Source organism: Crocuta crocuta, unplaced genomic scaffold (genome assembly GCF_008692635.1).
Source record: "Crocuta crocuta isolate KB4526 unplaced genomic scaffold, BGI_CrCroc_1.0 scaffold180, whole genome shotgun sequence".
In the NCBI taxonomy this organism is placed as follows: Eukaryota; Metazoa; Chordata; class Mammalia; order Carnivora; family Hyaenidae; genus Crocuta; species Crocuta crocuta.
This window is the reverse complement of record NW_027527549.1, coordinates 1,674,105-1,689,627: the sequence shown is the minus strand read 5'-3', so window position 1 is coordinate 1,689,627 and position 15,523 is coordinate 1,674,105. Positions and strand designations below refer to the sequence as shown.

Here is a 15,523-nt window from a genome sequence, read left to right as displayed (position 1 = left end):
ACCAGCTTTGGCTCATGATCTCGCGGTTCGTGGGTTTGAGCCCCAGGTCGGGCTCCGTGCTGACAGCCAGCCCAGAGCCTGGAGCCTGTTTCAGATTCTGAGTCTCTCTCCCTCTCAGACCCTCCCCTGCTCGCGCTGTCTCTATCTCTCGGAAATAAATAAAACATTTTTAAAAATTAAAAAAGAACTTCCCATCTAGGGGTGCCTGAGTGACTCAGTCGGTTGGGTGTCTGACTTCCGCTCAGGTCATGATCTCACAGCTCATGAGTTCTAGCCCCTTGTCAGCTTCTATACTGACAGTTCAGAGCCTGGAGCCTGCTTCAGATTCTGTCTCCTACTCTCTGCCCCTCCCCAACTCGTTCTCTGTCTCTCTCTCAAATATAAATAAAAACATTAAAAAAAAAAACAAAAAACTTCCCATCTAGGATGCTAAAAAAATTTACTGAAGGTATAGAACAACGAGAGGAGATGAAATTGGAATTTTAGATAGATCATTCTGGCAGTGTTGAAGATCGCAAATGTGTTAGGTACCTATACCAAAATATGTCACAAAAGATATCTTGAAGGAAATGTTGATAAGACTTGGAACACTGGATATGGAGGTGGAGAGGGAAGAATGAAAGATCATAATGGAAGTAGTCCCACTTTAGGTCAATTAAATTATGGGGTTTTTTTGTTTTGTTTTTTAATGTTTATTTTTGAGAGAGAGAATTCTAAGCAGGCTCTTCATTGTCAGCACAGAGCCCAGTTTGGGACTTGAACTCACAAACTGAGGTCATGACCTGAGCTGAACTCCGGAGTCGGACGGTTGGCCAACAGAACCACCCAGGCACGCCATAGGCCAATTAAATTACTCTTTGAGTGAGGACGAGCATAGGTAGTTTTTAAAGTTTCCTAAGAGATTTGAGAACCATTGCTGTTAAGAAATATCCAGTCTGGGAAATAAAATGATCCAAATAAAAAGAAGAGTATATAACATTTGATATTTGAAGTAATAATACAAAGTCAGGGAGTGTAAGGTATAGCCACAAACAAAAGCAAGCCACAGACCAGCTTTTGATGTTTTGGTTTTGCATATGAAAAACCGGAATTTAGAGAGATGAAATGATTTGTTCATGCATTTTACTAGTGTCAGTGGATGGACTGAAGCTCTCCTGGTCTGAGCTATTTTACAAGCTCTGACCTCTCACTTTACAGTCAGTCATTCTTATTTCTGAAGTTTTTAAAATACACAATTCACCTCTCAGTATATCTAAGACCAAATCTACTTTTTTCCCCCTCCCCATATAAATCATTTTGCTAACAGCACCAGTTAATATTTCAGTCAGTTCAAAAGAAACATTTTTTTATGGCTACTATAAAGATGATTCTGTGGTTTTACTTATAAATACATTTCACTTCCCATCTCTTCTCATCTTAATTGTTTCTTTTTTATAGACATTTCTTCTCTATTTCTGGCAACAGCTCAAATGAGGTTTCAAATGAGGTTTCTGTTTCCTTCACTAAGTTATCTCCCATAGGATTTCAAGACTTAATATCCTTTTATCAAGAACTAAGGTTTTCTATTTCCTGTTATATCAAGTTGAAATACTTCATAATCTGGCTCCATTACACCTGTCACGCCACGTATCCCATTTCACTTTAAGCCAGCCCTCTGTTCTGGCCAGACTAGATTATCGATTCCTCTGAAACAACAAGCCACGCTTGCTGCCACAGTCATTCATGTAATAATAAACCTCCCTTGATGGTCCGGCATCGAAAATCATATACATGGTCCCTGCTTTAAAGGAACTTAGTGGCATACCCCAGCTTGGCTTTAAGCTTCGTATTAAAAGCCTTCTCTGGGCGCCTGGGTGGCTTGGTAGGTTAAGCGTCCAACTTCGGCTCAGGTCAGATCTTATGGTTTGTGGGTTCGAGCCCTGTGTCACGCTCTGTGCTGACAGCTCAGAGCCTGGAGCCTGTTTCGGATTCTGTGTCTCCCTCTCTCTCTGACCCTCCCCTGCTCGTTCTCTGTCTCAAAAATAAACTAATAAAAAAAAGCCTTCTGTGCATCACATAACGGTGATGAAGAAACAATAAGTAATAGCTCTAGTATACATATGACATAGTACTCCAATACTGGTTGAGCAAATTAATTTTTGGCATTTGGTCCTATATTCTGGTTTTTCTCCATGTATAACTCTTCTCTCCAAGAGTGTTAATTACCTGATGGTGGGAACTTGTTTATTTTCCACAATACCTACCGTAGTACTAGATGCTTATAAGACATTTGTATTAAACAGAATATTAAACTTAGAACTTAGGGTGTGGGAGTGTCAATAAGCACTGTGAAATTCCCATTTTGAGAGTATGACACTGAAAGAGGTATCCATTAGCACCTGAAGAGAATTGCTCAAATAGCATCACGTGAGTGTACTTTCAGGTTTCTTGGAACCCTTGTTTACCCAGTGATTGTAACTTTATGAAATGAGCTTGTCCCTCCACCTACCCTCTGTCTTGGTTCCTTTATGTAAGTTATACTTAGTGTCTTCCTTTTTTTGTTTTTTGTTTTTGTTTTGTTTTTTATCTCTAGTATGAAGTGTAACAGAACAGACTTTACCACCTGAAACTGCTGCTTCAAGTTCAGATCAGGCAAGGAACAAACCTCGAAACAACCAACAAGACCAAAGAAGAGTACACTTAAGTTGAAGACACAACACTTGATCTGAAACAAGAAGTTTGTGCCTACTCAACAGCTTTGAAAGAGCACTTCCCGACGCTGCTAGTAGTCTTTGTTTTCTTCAGTGCTGTACTGTGAGATTGCCCGGTGCAGCAGCAGTTGTATTCTTTATTAGCTTGATAGATCATTTTCTCTCGCTCTTTTTTTTGATACTAGCAACTTTCATCCTTTGAAACGTGTGCTGAAAAAGAATCAGCAAATACTACTGAAAGTGCAATATTTGATTATCACTGCGAGGTAAGGTTTGTAGTTTCCTTTTGGCAACAATCCATTTGTAATTTCAGATTTCCTAGTTTTTTGGTCAAATATAAAATCTTTTTAATGCGTTCTCTTCTAAAGGTATTCTGGAAACCATTTATATTCTCAACCATTTAGTCTGAAAATGTCAACACTAGATTATTTATTTTCTCTTATTAGACAGGGACAATATTGATGGCTGAACCATGGGAGTTTTCATACAAGATTACATTTGTTAATACATGTGGATCTCTCTTAATGTATTGGTCTCTTAGGAAGGAAAACTCCCATTGTACTATTTAAAAGTTAGGGCTTCAGTTACAGATGGCCTTTGCAGTCTGTGTTCAGAGATCTCTATAAAGGGGTAAAGAAAGCCTAGAGAGAAGGGACATTTGAAGGTGAGTAGTGCTTCAAGAGGGAGAAGAATCTTCGTAGAGGCAACAGAATGAGCAGATTCAGGGAGATCTGAAAGCATAGAGTGTGTAGTGAGTGAGTGGTCAGTCCATTAGGAACAAAGTAGGAGATGACAGTTTTGTGGGTAGAGAGAGTAATTAGAAAGGAAGGCTTACTGGAGGCAGGCTCTGAAGGTCCCAGTGTATTTGACTTTGCTGTATAGAAAAGTCATCAGATGTTTATATTTGTAAGCAAGGGCTTAATGGTTTTTTTTTTTCTTATTTCAAAGCTGAGATAGATTTATTGCTTCAGATTTTCAATTATATATTCAGAAGTATATCTTTAAAAACAAGGGGAACAACTTTTAAGAGATAGACTGAAGGGCGGAGAACCTGTTCAGAGCAATGGATGGAATAGAAGGAAGATAAAAGCTAGGGTATAGGCAGGTAAAGCGACAGTAGGTGTTTTTAGTGGTAGATGTGATAGGACTTGAAAACCAATTGAATGTGAAGATGAGGCTGGAGGCAATGACCTCATCCACCCAGTTATTGAAGCGCGAAACCTTTGTTGTTCATAGGACTAGGGACTTGTTGAAAGCAGAGTATGTTGTGGAACTCTAAAGCATGCAGTAGGGAGTAATCTCAAGTTGAAGAAATATGCTAGCATGAAATGTTAAACATTGGTTATTTGGTGAAGAAGGGTTATGAAAGGCAATTTTCCTTCTTAATCGGCTTCCTAAACTGGGTAGAAATAGAGGCTTGGTATTCAAAAAGGAGTCCTCGCTTTATGAGCAATAAATGAAGTGCCAAAGAAGAGAATATTCAAAGATACAGAGGTAGCCAGGAGGGAACACCAAGGAAGATCATTTCAAGGAGAATTCGGTTGATAAACCTTTTTCAAAATGCTGTTGTAGTCAAATAGAAGGAGGAATGAGAATATTGGGTCATTCCTAGGTTGTTGTCTTATAAAAGCTTCATCACCATTTCCAGAAGCACTTGGGCCTTTAATCTGCAGTTTATTTTAAGTAAACTCTACCCCAGCATGGGGCTCAAACTCTTGGTGAGAACCCGTGATCAAGAGTCAAATGCTTCACCCACTGAGCCACCCAGGCACCCCAACATGAGCTTTTTTTTCTTTCGTTTTTAGTGTTTATTTTGAGAGAGAAAACACATGCACGAAAAAGAGGGAGGGAGAGAATCTCAAGCAGGTTCTATGCTCAGCTGGGAGCCAGATGTGGGGATTGTGACCTGGGCCAAAATCAAGAGTCTGATGCTTAACTGACTGAGCCTTCCAGGAGCCCCTCCAATTCTTCTTTTGTAAAGGGGGTAGAGGGGGTTAACGTTAATGATTTTGCAATTTTAAAAATAAATCCGTAGAAGAGAGTAGAAAATTTGGAGATTTTTATCCTTTGGGCTCTCTATATGAGCACAGCCTAGAACAGTATTAATGTAGGGACTAAAATTCTTTAATGTATAAGGCAGTGGTTTAGAATGTGGGCCATGGGGATGCCTGGATAGCTCAGTTGGTTAAGTGTCCAACTCTTGATTTCAGGGTCCTAAGTTCAGGCCCCACTTTGGGCTCAAAGCTGGGCATGGAGCTTACTTTAAAAAAATAAATAAAACGAATGTGGACCATGGAGGGATGAAGGGTCCTGGCTGGTTCAGTCAGTAAAGCCTGCAAGCTCTTGCCATCAGATTGGTGTGTTTAAGCTTTACGTTGGGTGTGGAACCCATTGCAAAAAATAATAATATGGGGCCATAGCGTCAGTACTGTATTCTGTCCCCATTTACTATTTAAGACATCTTCCAAGTGTTCTCTTGAGATTTCTGTGAGCATTAGATTAGACTTTCCTGGTCTTTCTTTCTTTTTTTTTTTTTTTAATGTTTATTTCTAGGAGAGAGAGAGACCGCGTGAGCAGGGGAGGGTCAGAGAGAGAGGGAGTCACAGACTGAAGCAGGCTCCAGGCTCTGAGCTGGCAGTCAGCACAGAGCCCGATGCGGGGCTTGAACCCACGAACTGCGAGATCATGACCTAAGCGAAAGTCGGACGCTTAACCGACTAAGCCACCCAGGCGCCCCTGGTCTTTCTTTTTTTAAATACATTTGAAATCATATAGATAATCTCTCGTCATTGTTATAGCCTCAGCATATTTGTCAATTCTTGCTAAAGACTGCATAGCATTTCTACGCATTGTGACTCTTGTACCAATGTCAGACTAGATTCTTTCCAGACATTGGTTATTAAACACATTTGTGAACACATTTGTGCATAAAGTGTCATTCACACATTTCAGGTTGCAGGTTTCCTGCATTGAAATTACGAAGGAGAACAAATCCACATTTTGAATCATGTTGCTAAACTGCATTTCAGAAAGATTGCTCCATTTTACCACTATAAGAGTATTTGAGCATGTTGTTCTTAGCCTACTTTCTCACTATTTTTAAATCTTTTATCTTTGGTAGTTTGATAAGTGAATAATTTGCTTTATCAAAATTTTGATTGTCTAAATTGAAGTTTTTCTTGTGTTTTATGTGTAGTGTTTAATGAATGGTCTTTAAGACTAATTTATTTTTCTAAATGCTTTCAGAATTTGACAAATGAGTGCCTAATCGTGCCAACAACTGTTTGTCTATACTGTAGGAATTGAGCTTTGAACAAGAAGTCCTTGCCCTCATGGAGTTTATAATCTTATCCACAGGGGATAGGTTTCACGACCCTCAGCTGGGTAGCTCAGTGTGAAACCACAGTACTGAACCCTGTATAGACTTGTTTTTTTCTATTCATATCTGTGATGAAGTTTAATTTATAAGTCAGGTGCGATAAGATATTACTGGTAGTTAGAACAACTGTAAGAGTATGCTGCAATAAAGTTACGTGAATGTGTCTCTCAAAATACTGTACTGTACTTGCCTTTATGGTAATGATGTGAGAAATGATAACATGCCTACATGCACGATGAGACAGAGTAATGACCTGTGCTTTGTGGTGTAGTGTGAGGCTACTATTGACCTGACGATATGTCAGGAGGAGAATCACGTTCTTCTAGACTGCCGTTAGGGGTGGGGAGATGGGTGACAAATAGCAGAAAGCAAAATGTGGGAAAGGAGTGACAATTATACTTTAATTCTTACTGATTTGCTTACATTTCCTTAATAATACGCTGATACCTTTATATTTGCATTTGCTTTCCTTAGGTTTGAGTATAAAAGCTTGTCCTGTTTCAAATCTAGAAAGTCTTTTCTTCCAAAAATTTTATTAACATGCATGTTTGTATTTAATATTTGTTAGGGCATTTAACTAGGTCTACCTTGATTATATTTTTGGATGCTTTAAAGTGAACAACTAAATTTTTTTCCTCCCTGTTTAAGAAAAGCCAAATAACATTTACACTCTGGTCGTTTCCTTCTACCTCTCCTCCCCCTTTTTTTGTTGTGTCTTTATCTTAATTTTTTATGAAGAAGCATCTGTTGTTGAGCTATTTTTTCTGTTGGACTTATACTTTTATGTAATTAGTGTTTGTGTGTGTGTGTGTAATAAACTTTCATTTTGTTTAATGGCACTTCTTTAAAGTTTTAGTGGTGCTGGTTAAGAAAATTTTACGGTACCATAGAAATGTGGTTTAGCCTGAATTGTAAGGAACTCTTTGAAGAGAAGGGTGTTAAAATACTATTTTATCTAAAGTTGCTCCAGTGCCATGTTTTTCCTAAAAGAAAGATGAGGCCCCCAAAATGGATAAAGGCTAGAGAAAGAAACTTCAGTCAGGAAAGATGCTAGGAGAAAGGAAAGGCCCTTTTTCAATTCTGCTTTGATATTCATTTCCAGGTGAGATGAGACTAAAGAGCAATACAGCCCAAGTTCCAGAAATTTTGTTGGGGAGCAATTTAATCTTGGAAAGGATAGCTCTGATTCCTTGTAATTCTGTTTTCATTTTCTCTTAGAAAAACAAGTCTGACCTCGTACCTGCAGGAATATATGAGAGGACTGGAGACTTGAGAATGTGGTTCTTGGGACTTCGTGGCCTGTTTGTTACAAATCACAGTATTGTGTTCTTACCTGTAATAAGAACTATAGTCCAAATAGCAGTGCCTGAAAGCCATGATCCAAGACATGTCTTGGATCTAGAATATGATCTTCAAATTAGTTTGATCACGTTATTAGTAAAAGCGTGTACAGTCAATGTGTACATGTGTAGATATTTAAAAATCATATGATTATACTACTGCATTTGTGTTGTAAAACACAGTCCTACAAATAGGAAGATAAAGATGAAAAGGGTGCCTGGCTAGCTCAGTTGGAAGAGCTGGCAACTCTTAATCTCAGCGTCATAAGTTTGAGCCCCACGTTGGGTGTAGAGATTACTTAAATGAATAAAAACCTTGAAAGAAGAAAAAAAAAATCTGTCTTCTATCTTGGGGTACCTGGCTGACTCATTCAGTAGAGCATGTGACTCTCAATCTTTGAATCATGAGTTCAAGCCCCACATTGGGCTTGGAGCCTACTTAAAAACAAAAGGTAAAATAAACAATACCATAAAAATAGTTTGCCTATTAACAGTACAGAAACTTTCCACTCTCACTAAACATACTATGTCTAAATGCTTAGCTTGTAAGTATTTAAAATATTTATACCATCATGAGTTAATATCAGAGGGACAGTATATGTGCAGTGTGTTTAATTGCTACTAGAATAAGTATCATAGTCTTGATATTAACATTTGGCAGATTTACCAGATCTTACATTAGATGGTCATTTTACGTCATTAAAGAACGAGTGCTAGGATTAGAAGTGTCAGGGCCCTTTGCATGCGCTTGCTTTATAAACATTTTTTTCTATCTTGGTTCTTCTGCAACGATCTTTTTCTATCATTTGTCTTTTTGCGAGGGCTGTTTAAACTGGACAGCTACATTTGTATGCCCACTTAACTGGGCAAATATAAATTGTAATATGCTGAAAGCAAATGAACGAGAGCTTCACTGTCAGCCTCTAGTGGAGATTTTCACCCTTCCCTCAGAAGACCTAAGGCTGAGTTTTATCTCTGGGCAAGATAAATATATAGTTGCAATATTTTCTTCCCACATCCTATTGGATTATCGTTGTGTGTACTGTAGAGACAAATAATTGAAAATATTGGATTCCATGTTGTGAGACCTTGAGAACAAATCATGCTGAATTGTGTCATTGTAGCAACCACCAGTGAATCCTTATGGCATTTAAAAAATCATAAATGTGGATTAGGGATTGTGAAAAGGCTTTAAAAAATACATTTCAGCTTGACCTTTTAATGTTAATGCTATAATTTCTTTTGTCAATAGAAATCTGATTCCGTGAATTCTGTTTTGCTGAAGTAACTTAATGGTAAATCTGTAAAGGTGTACAAGTTGACAAGTGTGTGTTAAATTGTTACTGATCATAGTTATAAACATTGTGCTATGTTATCACAGCTGTTTGAGATGGAGAACGTTTTTACTGTATCATCAGATCCTCATCCCCCTCCTGCAGCCCCTCCTTCACTTTCTTTACCTTTGTCTTCATCTTCTACCTCATCTGGGACTAAAAAACAAAAGAGGACCCCCACCTATCAGAGATCTGTAAGTCAGGAAAACCATCATCCCAGCTCACTTTGCTTTGTATTAAGAGCATGACTTAGGAGAGCCACTCACTTTGGTTGAAGTAACCTGCAAACTCACTTTCTAACTTCTCTTGAGCATTTCCTTCACCCTGAATCATGAAAGATAAGTACTTTAGGACCTTGCTACTTAAAGTGTGTCCAAGAGTCTAAAGTATTGATATCACCTTGGGAGCTTGTTAGAAGTGGAGACTCAAACTCCTGCCCCCACTATAGTCTGTATTTTGTATTTTAACTAGATTGACAGGTAGGTGAAGCCCTAGCTTAGAGCCCAGATTGTAGAGGTAGGCCTTCGTGGTTTAAATCCTCTACCATTTAACTCTGGCAAGTTTTTCTGTGTCTGTTACCTCATTAGTAAAATGAGGAAAATATTACTGTCTCATGGGCTTTGTAAAAATTAAATGAGTTCTTCATGCATGTCAAACAGAAGAATGTCTAGTATGAAAGAACTAGAACTTAATTACCTACAGATTTGATGACTTTGTTGCATGGTTTGGCCATCCCTTATACTGTTTAACTACTCATACTTGGGTTTATTCTACAATATTAGTCCTTTTTTCCCCCCAATGAAAAATAATTTTTATTAATAGTGCCCAACATCACATTTAAATGAAAATGCTTCTTACTAAGTCAAATTTTCAATTAAAGAGTCTAAAACTGGTAAAGATGTGGATATGTTGCGGTCTTAGTAAATCAGTTATAGACCTAACCTCTCCTAGGGATTTTGTCCTTTTTTATGCGTCACTTACATTAATAATTTGTTTTTATAGTTTTACTCAAATAAGGCAAAGTGAAATCTCCAATGTGATCTACAGTATTTGATGATCTAACAGGTTGCATTGCATTGTATTTAAATAGTTCTTTTCAGTAAAGAATGTTTTCTTTTGCTTTACCCAATCTTAGAAGCACATGACAGTATTTAGACATTTCATCAGCATCTGAAATGGGTAAAAAGACTTCTTTAAATATACCTGTGAAATGATTAAAAAAATTTTAGATATGAACAGTTTTTCTTGTCTTGGACTTCTGTCTTAGAAAAATCCTGTTTTCTAACTCACTGTTTTGGGTTATCTTTCACTGAAGAATCTAAGTATTGCATTACTCTAATATTTTCTAGTTTGAAATAAGTATTGCATACAAAGTTTCTTTTGTTTTCATCTCTACTAATTGAAATAATTGCCTTTGGATGCATGGCTTACCGAATAGTGTTGATTTCTATTTAAGTTTCAAAGTAGGTGTTAGTACTATTTCTTAAAGAAGTGTTTTGGTAGTGTGGGTTGACATCCCTTGAATATAACAAAGTTACCTTTGTTCTGAAATTTTTGTTTTAGTAGTAATTTAAAGTTAACATAAAGGCAGCTTATACTTCCGTAGTTGCTTTACCTTATCACTAAACTCCAGAAATCTTATTTGTCTGGTAAGTGAAAATTCTACCATCAATTGGGGCTGTTCCTCTGAAATATTTTAATAGCTAAATTAATATTTCAGTAGTAAAAGCCCATAAACATCCCTTTACCTAGTTTATCTTTATTTTCTTTGCTTCTTTATATTAAAATTTTAGTGATTTGTTAATCAGACTTAGTATGCTTTGGAATTAATGTACAGATCTGAATATATTAAGTTCTTTTTCTTCTTAAAACAGATGAGCTTTGATCCAAACCTTCTCCATAACAATGGACACAATGGGTACCCCAATGGTACTTCAGCAGCACTGCGTGAAACTGGGGTTATTGAAAAACTGCTAACCTCTTACGGATTTATTCAGTGTTCAGAACGTCAAGCTAGACTTTTCTTCCACTGTTCACAGTATAATGGCAACCTGCAGGACTTAAAAGTAGGAGGTAATCTGTCATTGATTTTTCTTTTTAAAAAACGAATCACAAATTTCTCTTGCATTTCACCTTGCTCATGACAGTGTTCTATGTTTGGCCTTTTAATTGTCCCAATTACTGAACTATATCTCTGTAAACTAACAGAATTCTGATTTCTCTTGTGGTGGTGTCTTTTTGAGGGATAAAAGACTAATTGACTTAAAGAGATCTTTGAATATTTTTTAAATAGGTACTTGGAAGATATAATTGTTTTTCCCCATTATAATGACTTCAGCTGCATATTAGGTTTTAAGCCAGTGAAAATATTAAACTTTTTTAATGGTAGTTTTGGCTGCTGTATTAAGTACTTTTGGAAAAGTACCTGAAAAAAATAACTCCTACACTGCCATCATTTGAACTGTTCATCTTGGCTAACACCATATGTGAAAATATACGGCTTCTTAGAAGACTGAAGTTACAAGGTCTCAAGGGGTGTGTGTGTATTTTTAAAGGCTTTATTACAGTGTTTTTAATATTTTTATTTTTGAGAGAGAGCAAGCGAGCATGAGCAGAGGACAGGATCTGAAGTGGGCTCTGTGCTTACAGCAAGAGAGCCTGATGCAGGGCTTGAACTCAAAAACCAGGAGAGCATGACCTGAGCCGAAGTCGGACACTTGACTGAGCCACCCAGGCGCCCCCTCAGTGTGTTTTTTCAAGTATCTTTGGGGGGAAAGTCAGAACAGTAATTAACATGAGTATTTGGCATACCAAATACTCTAACCCCCACAAGCACATTATTTTGGTTAATCCTTACTTTACAGATGAGGAAACTGAGGTACAGAGAAAAAAGGAAAAACTTGCCAAAGGTCATAGTCTTTACATTGCCTCATTTTCAGTATTTGTTAAATGCCGTGAAAACTAGGACTAAGGTATTTCTGTCTTAGAATAAAGCAGTGGCTCTGAAGCGTTAGTAGTATCAGAATTACCTGGAAGGCTTGTCAAAACAGCGACTCCTGTACCTGGTGCCCAGAGTTTGTCTTTGAACAGGTCTGGAGGGGGGCCAGGACTTTGCGTTTGTGCTGAGCTGCCAGGTGATGCGCTGCTACTGCTGGTCCAGGAACCAACCACACTTTGAGAAATCACTGGTCTAAAGCCTCTCAAATGCTACGTTAAGTTTGGCTTGAAAGTGAGGGACCAGTTTGCCAAAATTTGTCCAACATATACAACACTTACACTTTATTTCAGATGATGTTGAATTCGAAGTATCATCTGACCGGCGGACTGGGAAACCCATTGCTGTTAAACTGGTGAAGATAAAACCAGAAATCCTCCCTGAAGAACGAATGAATGGACAAGTTAGTGGCTTTGATGATTTGTGTTTTCTTAGGGCCCTGCATTTGCATATCTTTCACATTAGAAAAGGAAGATTTTCCCCACCTCCTCAGTTTGCACGCAAGAGAGCTATAGCATAATAAAGATTACTATCTTAAAATTCTAACAGAAGCACTGGCATTTCTTGACCTGAAATAAAATACGGTCAAGACTCAATTTGGGTTTTTACATATAACCCTACGACTGCACTTACAGTCAGTTTATGTACTGTCAGTTTGAAACTTGGCAGCATGGCATCCTCTTGTGGATCATATTAAAATGCATCCCTGTGTATAGTATAGAGGATATTAAAATTCAGTTAATATTGCACAGTGCTGCTCCTGAAATGATTAGCAATGGAAATTTTTTTTTTTTTGACTGGTAGGTTGTGTGCGCTGTTCCTCACAACTTAGAGAGTAAATCTCCAGCTGCCCCGGGTCAGAGTCCAACAGGGAGTGTATGCTACGAACGTAATGGGGTAAACTTGTGTATTTTTCTTAAACCTTTGCCTGATCCACCATGTGATCTATAAGCGTACTTTAAAATTCAAAATAGAAAACGTAAGCTGCAGTTGATAAATTCAGTTTTAAATTTGGTTTCTAAGAGGCTTCGAGTGCAGCATAATCAAAAACTTTAAAAGGAAAAAATCCTTAGGACTTCCAAGTGTCTTAGCTTGCCCAAGGGTGACCTTAGTTAGAACATCGAGGTAAAATTTTCCTTTTACTCGAATTTTGGGGGGTGTGGGAGGGGATCTTTTTTCTGGTTCTTTTTAAGCACTAACTCCATCTTTGTTGTTTGGAATGCCTTATATAAAAATTGGTTTTTTGAAATGTAACTACAGCCTCTGGGCAAATGCTTCCACGTGTGTGAGCTTTTTGACGTTGGATTGCTGCTCAGCTGTGGACTCGCAGAAGTCATCAGCATCATGGAGGGGAAGTGTGTGTTTATATGAATAAAACCATGTACTTGTCATAGTGTATTTTTAAGAAATTTGGCTTAACATGCCAGTTAAAGAGGTATTTAATGAAGTAAATCACAGTAGACAGAGACTGTGCATCCTGCCAATATAGTAATAATAACCTGTTAATTCACAGGAAGTATTTTATCTGACTTACACCCCTGAAGATGTCGAAGGGAATGTTCAGCTGGAAACCGGAGATAAAATAAACTTTGTAATTGATAACAATAAACAGTAAGTTCTTTTTTTCCACCTAAATTGGGGGTTTTTGTTTCTTTTGTGTGTGTGTCCTCCCCTTCCTCCCTCCCCCATAAGAAGAAGAAAATTGAAGTGCGTTGAAAACCTAACTTGTAGAGCTGGATACTTTTAATGATTTCTTTTAATGTTTCATTTATTTTTGAGAGAGAGAATGTGAGCAGGGGAGGGGCAGAGAGAGGGGGAGACACAATCTAAAGCAGGCTCCAAGCTGTCAGCACAGAGCCCGATGTGGGGCTCAAACCCATGAACCGTGAGATCATGACCTGAGTGGAAGTCAGACGCTCAGCCAAGATACCCAGGTGCCCTTTTGTGATCTTTTATGCTTTTCATCAGCTAAGCATTTGAAGGTCTGTTCTATGATGGGCACTGTACGGATGTCAAAAACAGGAATATAATTTCTGGTCCAGAGCTTTCAAGGAGCTGTTGTAGAAGTCAGTGAAGATTTTGCAAAAACTGCATTGCTAAAGAGAAGTTTTGAAGAAAGGGTGTAAAGTCACCAGAGAGATGGAGGGGGCAATAGCGTTCTGAGTAGAAGTATAATTTTGAGGAAATGGCCAAAAGTTTGAATTGATTGGATCATAGGAAGATGAAGTTTGAGCTTTATCCTAGGATTCTGAGGGATTTTAAATGCCGGGAGGGGGGTGGGCAGAGATGGAGGTATGATTGCTTTAGATCGTTGACGTGGTGGAGATGGTAGACTTCTGAGGGGTAGGTAGATTCTACACTAGAAGCAGTGACATGAGAGTTAATATGCAAGATGAGGGTCTGATACACTAAGATGGGCAGGCCAGGGATGGTCAGGAGGAGAAGGCAAGCCATACTGAGAAGATAAAATCATCAAGTTTTGTGATTGATTAAATAGGGGTGTATACTAGAATTAAGGAATGGAGAGTCCCAGATGCCACTTTTCTGGCTGCTGGACAGATAAGAAGATACAGCAGAAAATATTAAATGTGGGAGAAGAATTATACTTATTTTTGTTTTTTTTTTAAAATGTTTATTCATTTTTGAGAGAGCAAGAACGTGAGCAGGGCGGGGGTGGGGGTGCGGGGTGGACAGAGGATCCAAAGCAGGCTCTGCGCAAAGAGCAGTGAGCTCGATGTGTGGCTCAAACTCATGAACTGAGATCATGACCTGAGCTGAAGTTGGGTGCTCAACTGACTGAGCCACCCAGGCGCCCCTTATTTTGGTATTTTGACTTTGAAGTGTCTGGGTATATGTAGGTGAAGATCGTAAATATGTAGTTGCATGTAGAAGTCTGAAACAAGCTAGTAATGGATAGGATATATAGTTGTTGAATTCATCAGTATAATAAGGAAAATGTCGTTAAGAAAGCTTAAGGATAAGGAGCACCTGGGTGGCTCAGTCAGTTAAGCATCTGACTTGATTTTGGCTTAGGTCATGATCTCATGGTTTTGTAGATTCAAGCTCCACATCGAGCCCCCTGCAGTGACGGCACTGGAGCCTGCTTGGGATTCTCAACCTCTCTCTGCCCCTCCTTCTCTCATTCTCCCTCTCTCCCCCCACCGAAAAATAAATTTTATAGAAAAAAAAACAGCAAGCCTAGGGTTAGTTATTTTTGTACAAGCACAGAAGGAAGTTAAAAGTAGGAAGTTGGAAAAAATGCTGGGAATGCACTTTATAATAGAGGTAGCATAGAGAAAGCGAAGTCCCAGGAGCATGTGCAGAATTATTAGCCTGGAACCTTACCTCTTGTAAAACTAAAAGGAATCAGATTGAGTTGGTGGGCATGTTAATAGTTCCAGTCTGAAGGCCTCAATTTGGTCTTAGCTGGGAAACTAGGGGATAATTTATTAAGTTCCTGAATGCCAAGCACTTGTAAATACTTTATGTACAGTTGTTATCCTGAGAACAGCTTCACCTGATCTGTGTCTTCATCTGTAACACTGAGTATGTTCTCTTAAAGTAACTTAGCTAAAGTCATATAGCCTTTAAATAGCAGGTAATTGAACCCCAGTCTGGCTTTAAAGACTTTCACTGTAGGAAGTTGTAAACGCAAGTAGGACCTTTTCTGGTGTCTTCATTAGTCTGTTAATTTTTTGAAATAAAAAAGCACAATTGGGTCACAGTTTGTCCGTGAAGAATTTAGGGAAGTAAACATTTATTCTTCAACTTATGTGAAAACAACT

At 38.3% G+C, this 15,523-nt stretch overlaps 1 protein-coding gene across 2 annotated transcripts in view; it reads left to right on the top strand.

Moving 5' to 3' along the window:
- Positions 1 to 15,523, top strand: part of CSDE1 (cold shock domain containing E1) — a 38,715-nt gene that overhangs the window by 6,578 nt on the left and 16,614 nt on the right. Inside the window, exons 2-6 of one of the 2 annotated variants that reach the window (XM_077767076.1) lie at positions 2,573 to 2,956; positions 10,618 to 10,816; positions 12,032 to 12,141; positions 12,543 to 12,635; positions 13,252 to 13,349. In XM_077767076.1, coding sequence (XP_077623202.1) covers positions 10,618 to 10,816; positions 12,032 to 12,141; positions 12,543 to 12,635; positions 13,252 to 13,349 — 500 coding nt within the window. In that variant the 5' untranslated portion in view covers positions 2,573 to 2,956. The remainder of the gene's footprint in view (positions 1 to 2,572; positions 2,957 to 10,617; positions 10,817 to 12,031; positions 12,142 to 12,542; positions 12,636 to 13,251; positions 13,350 to 15,523) is intronic. The other variant, XM_077767073.1, reaches the window with a different exon arrangement.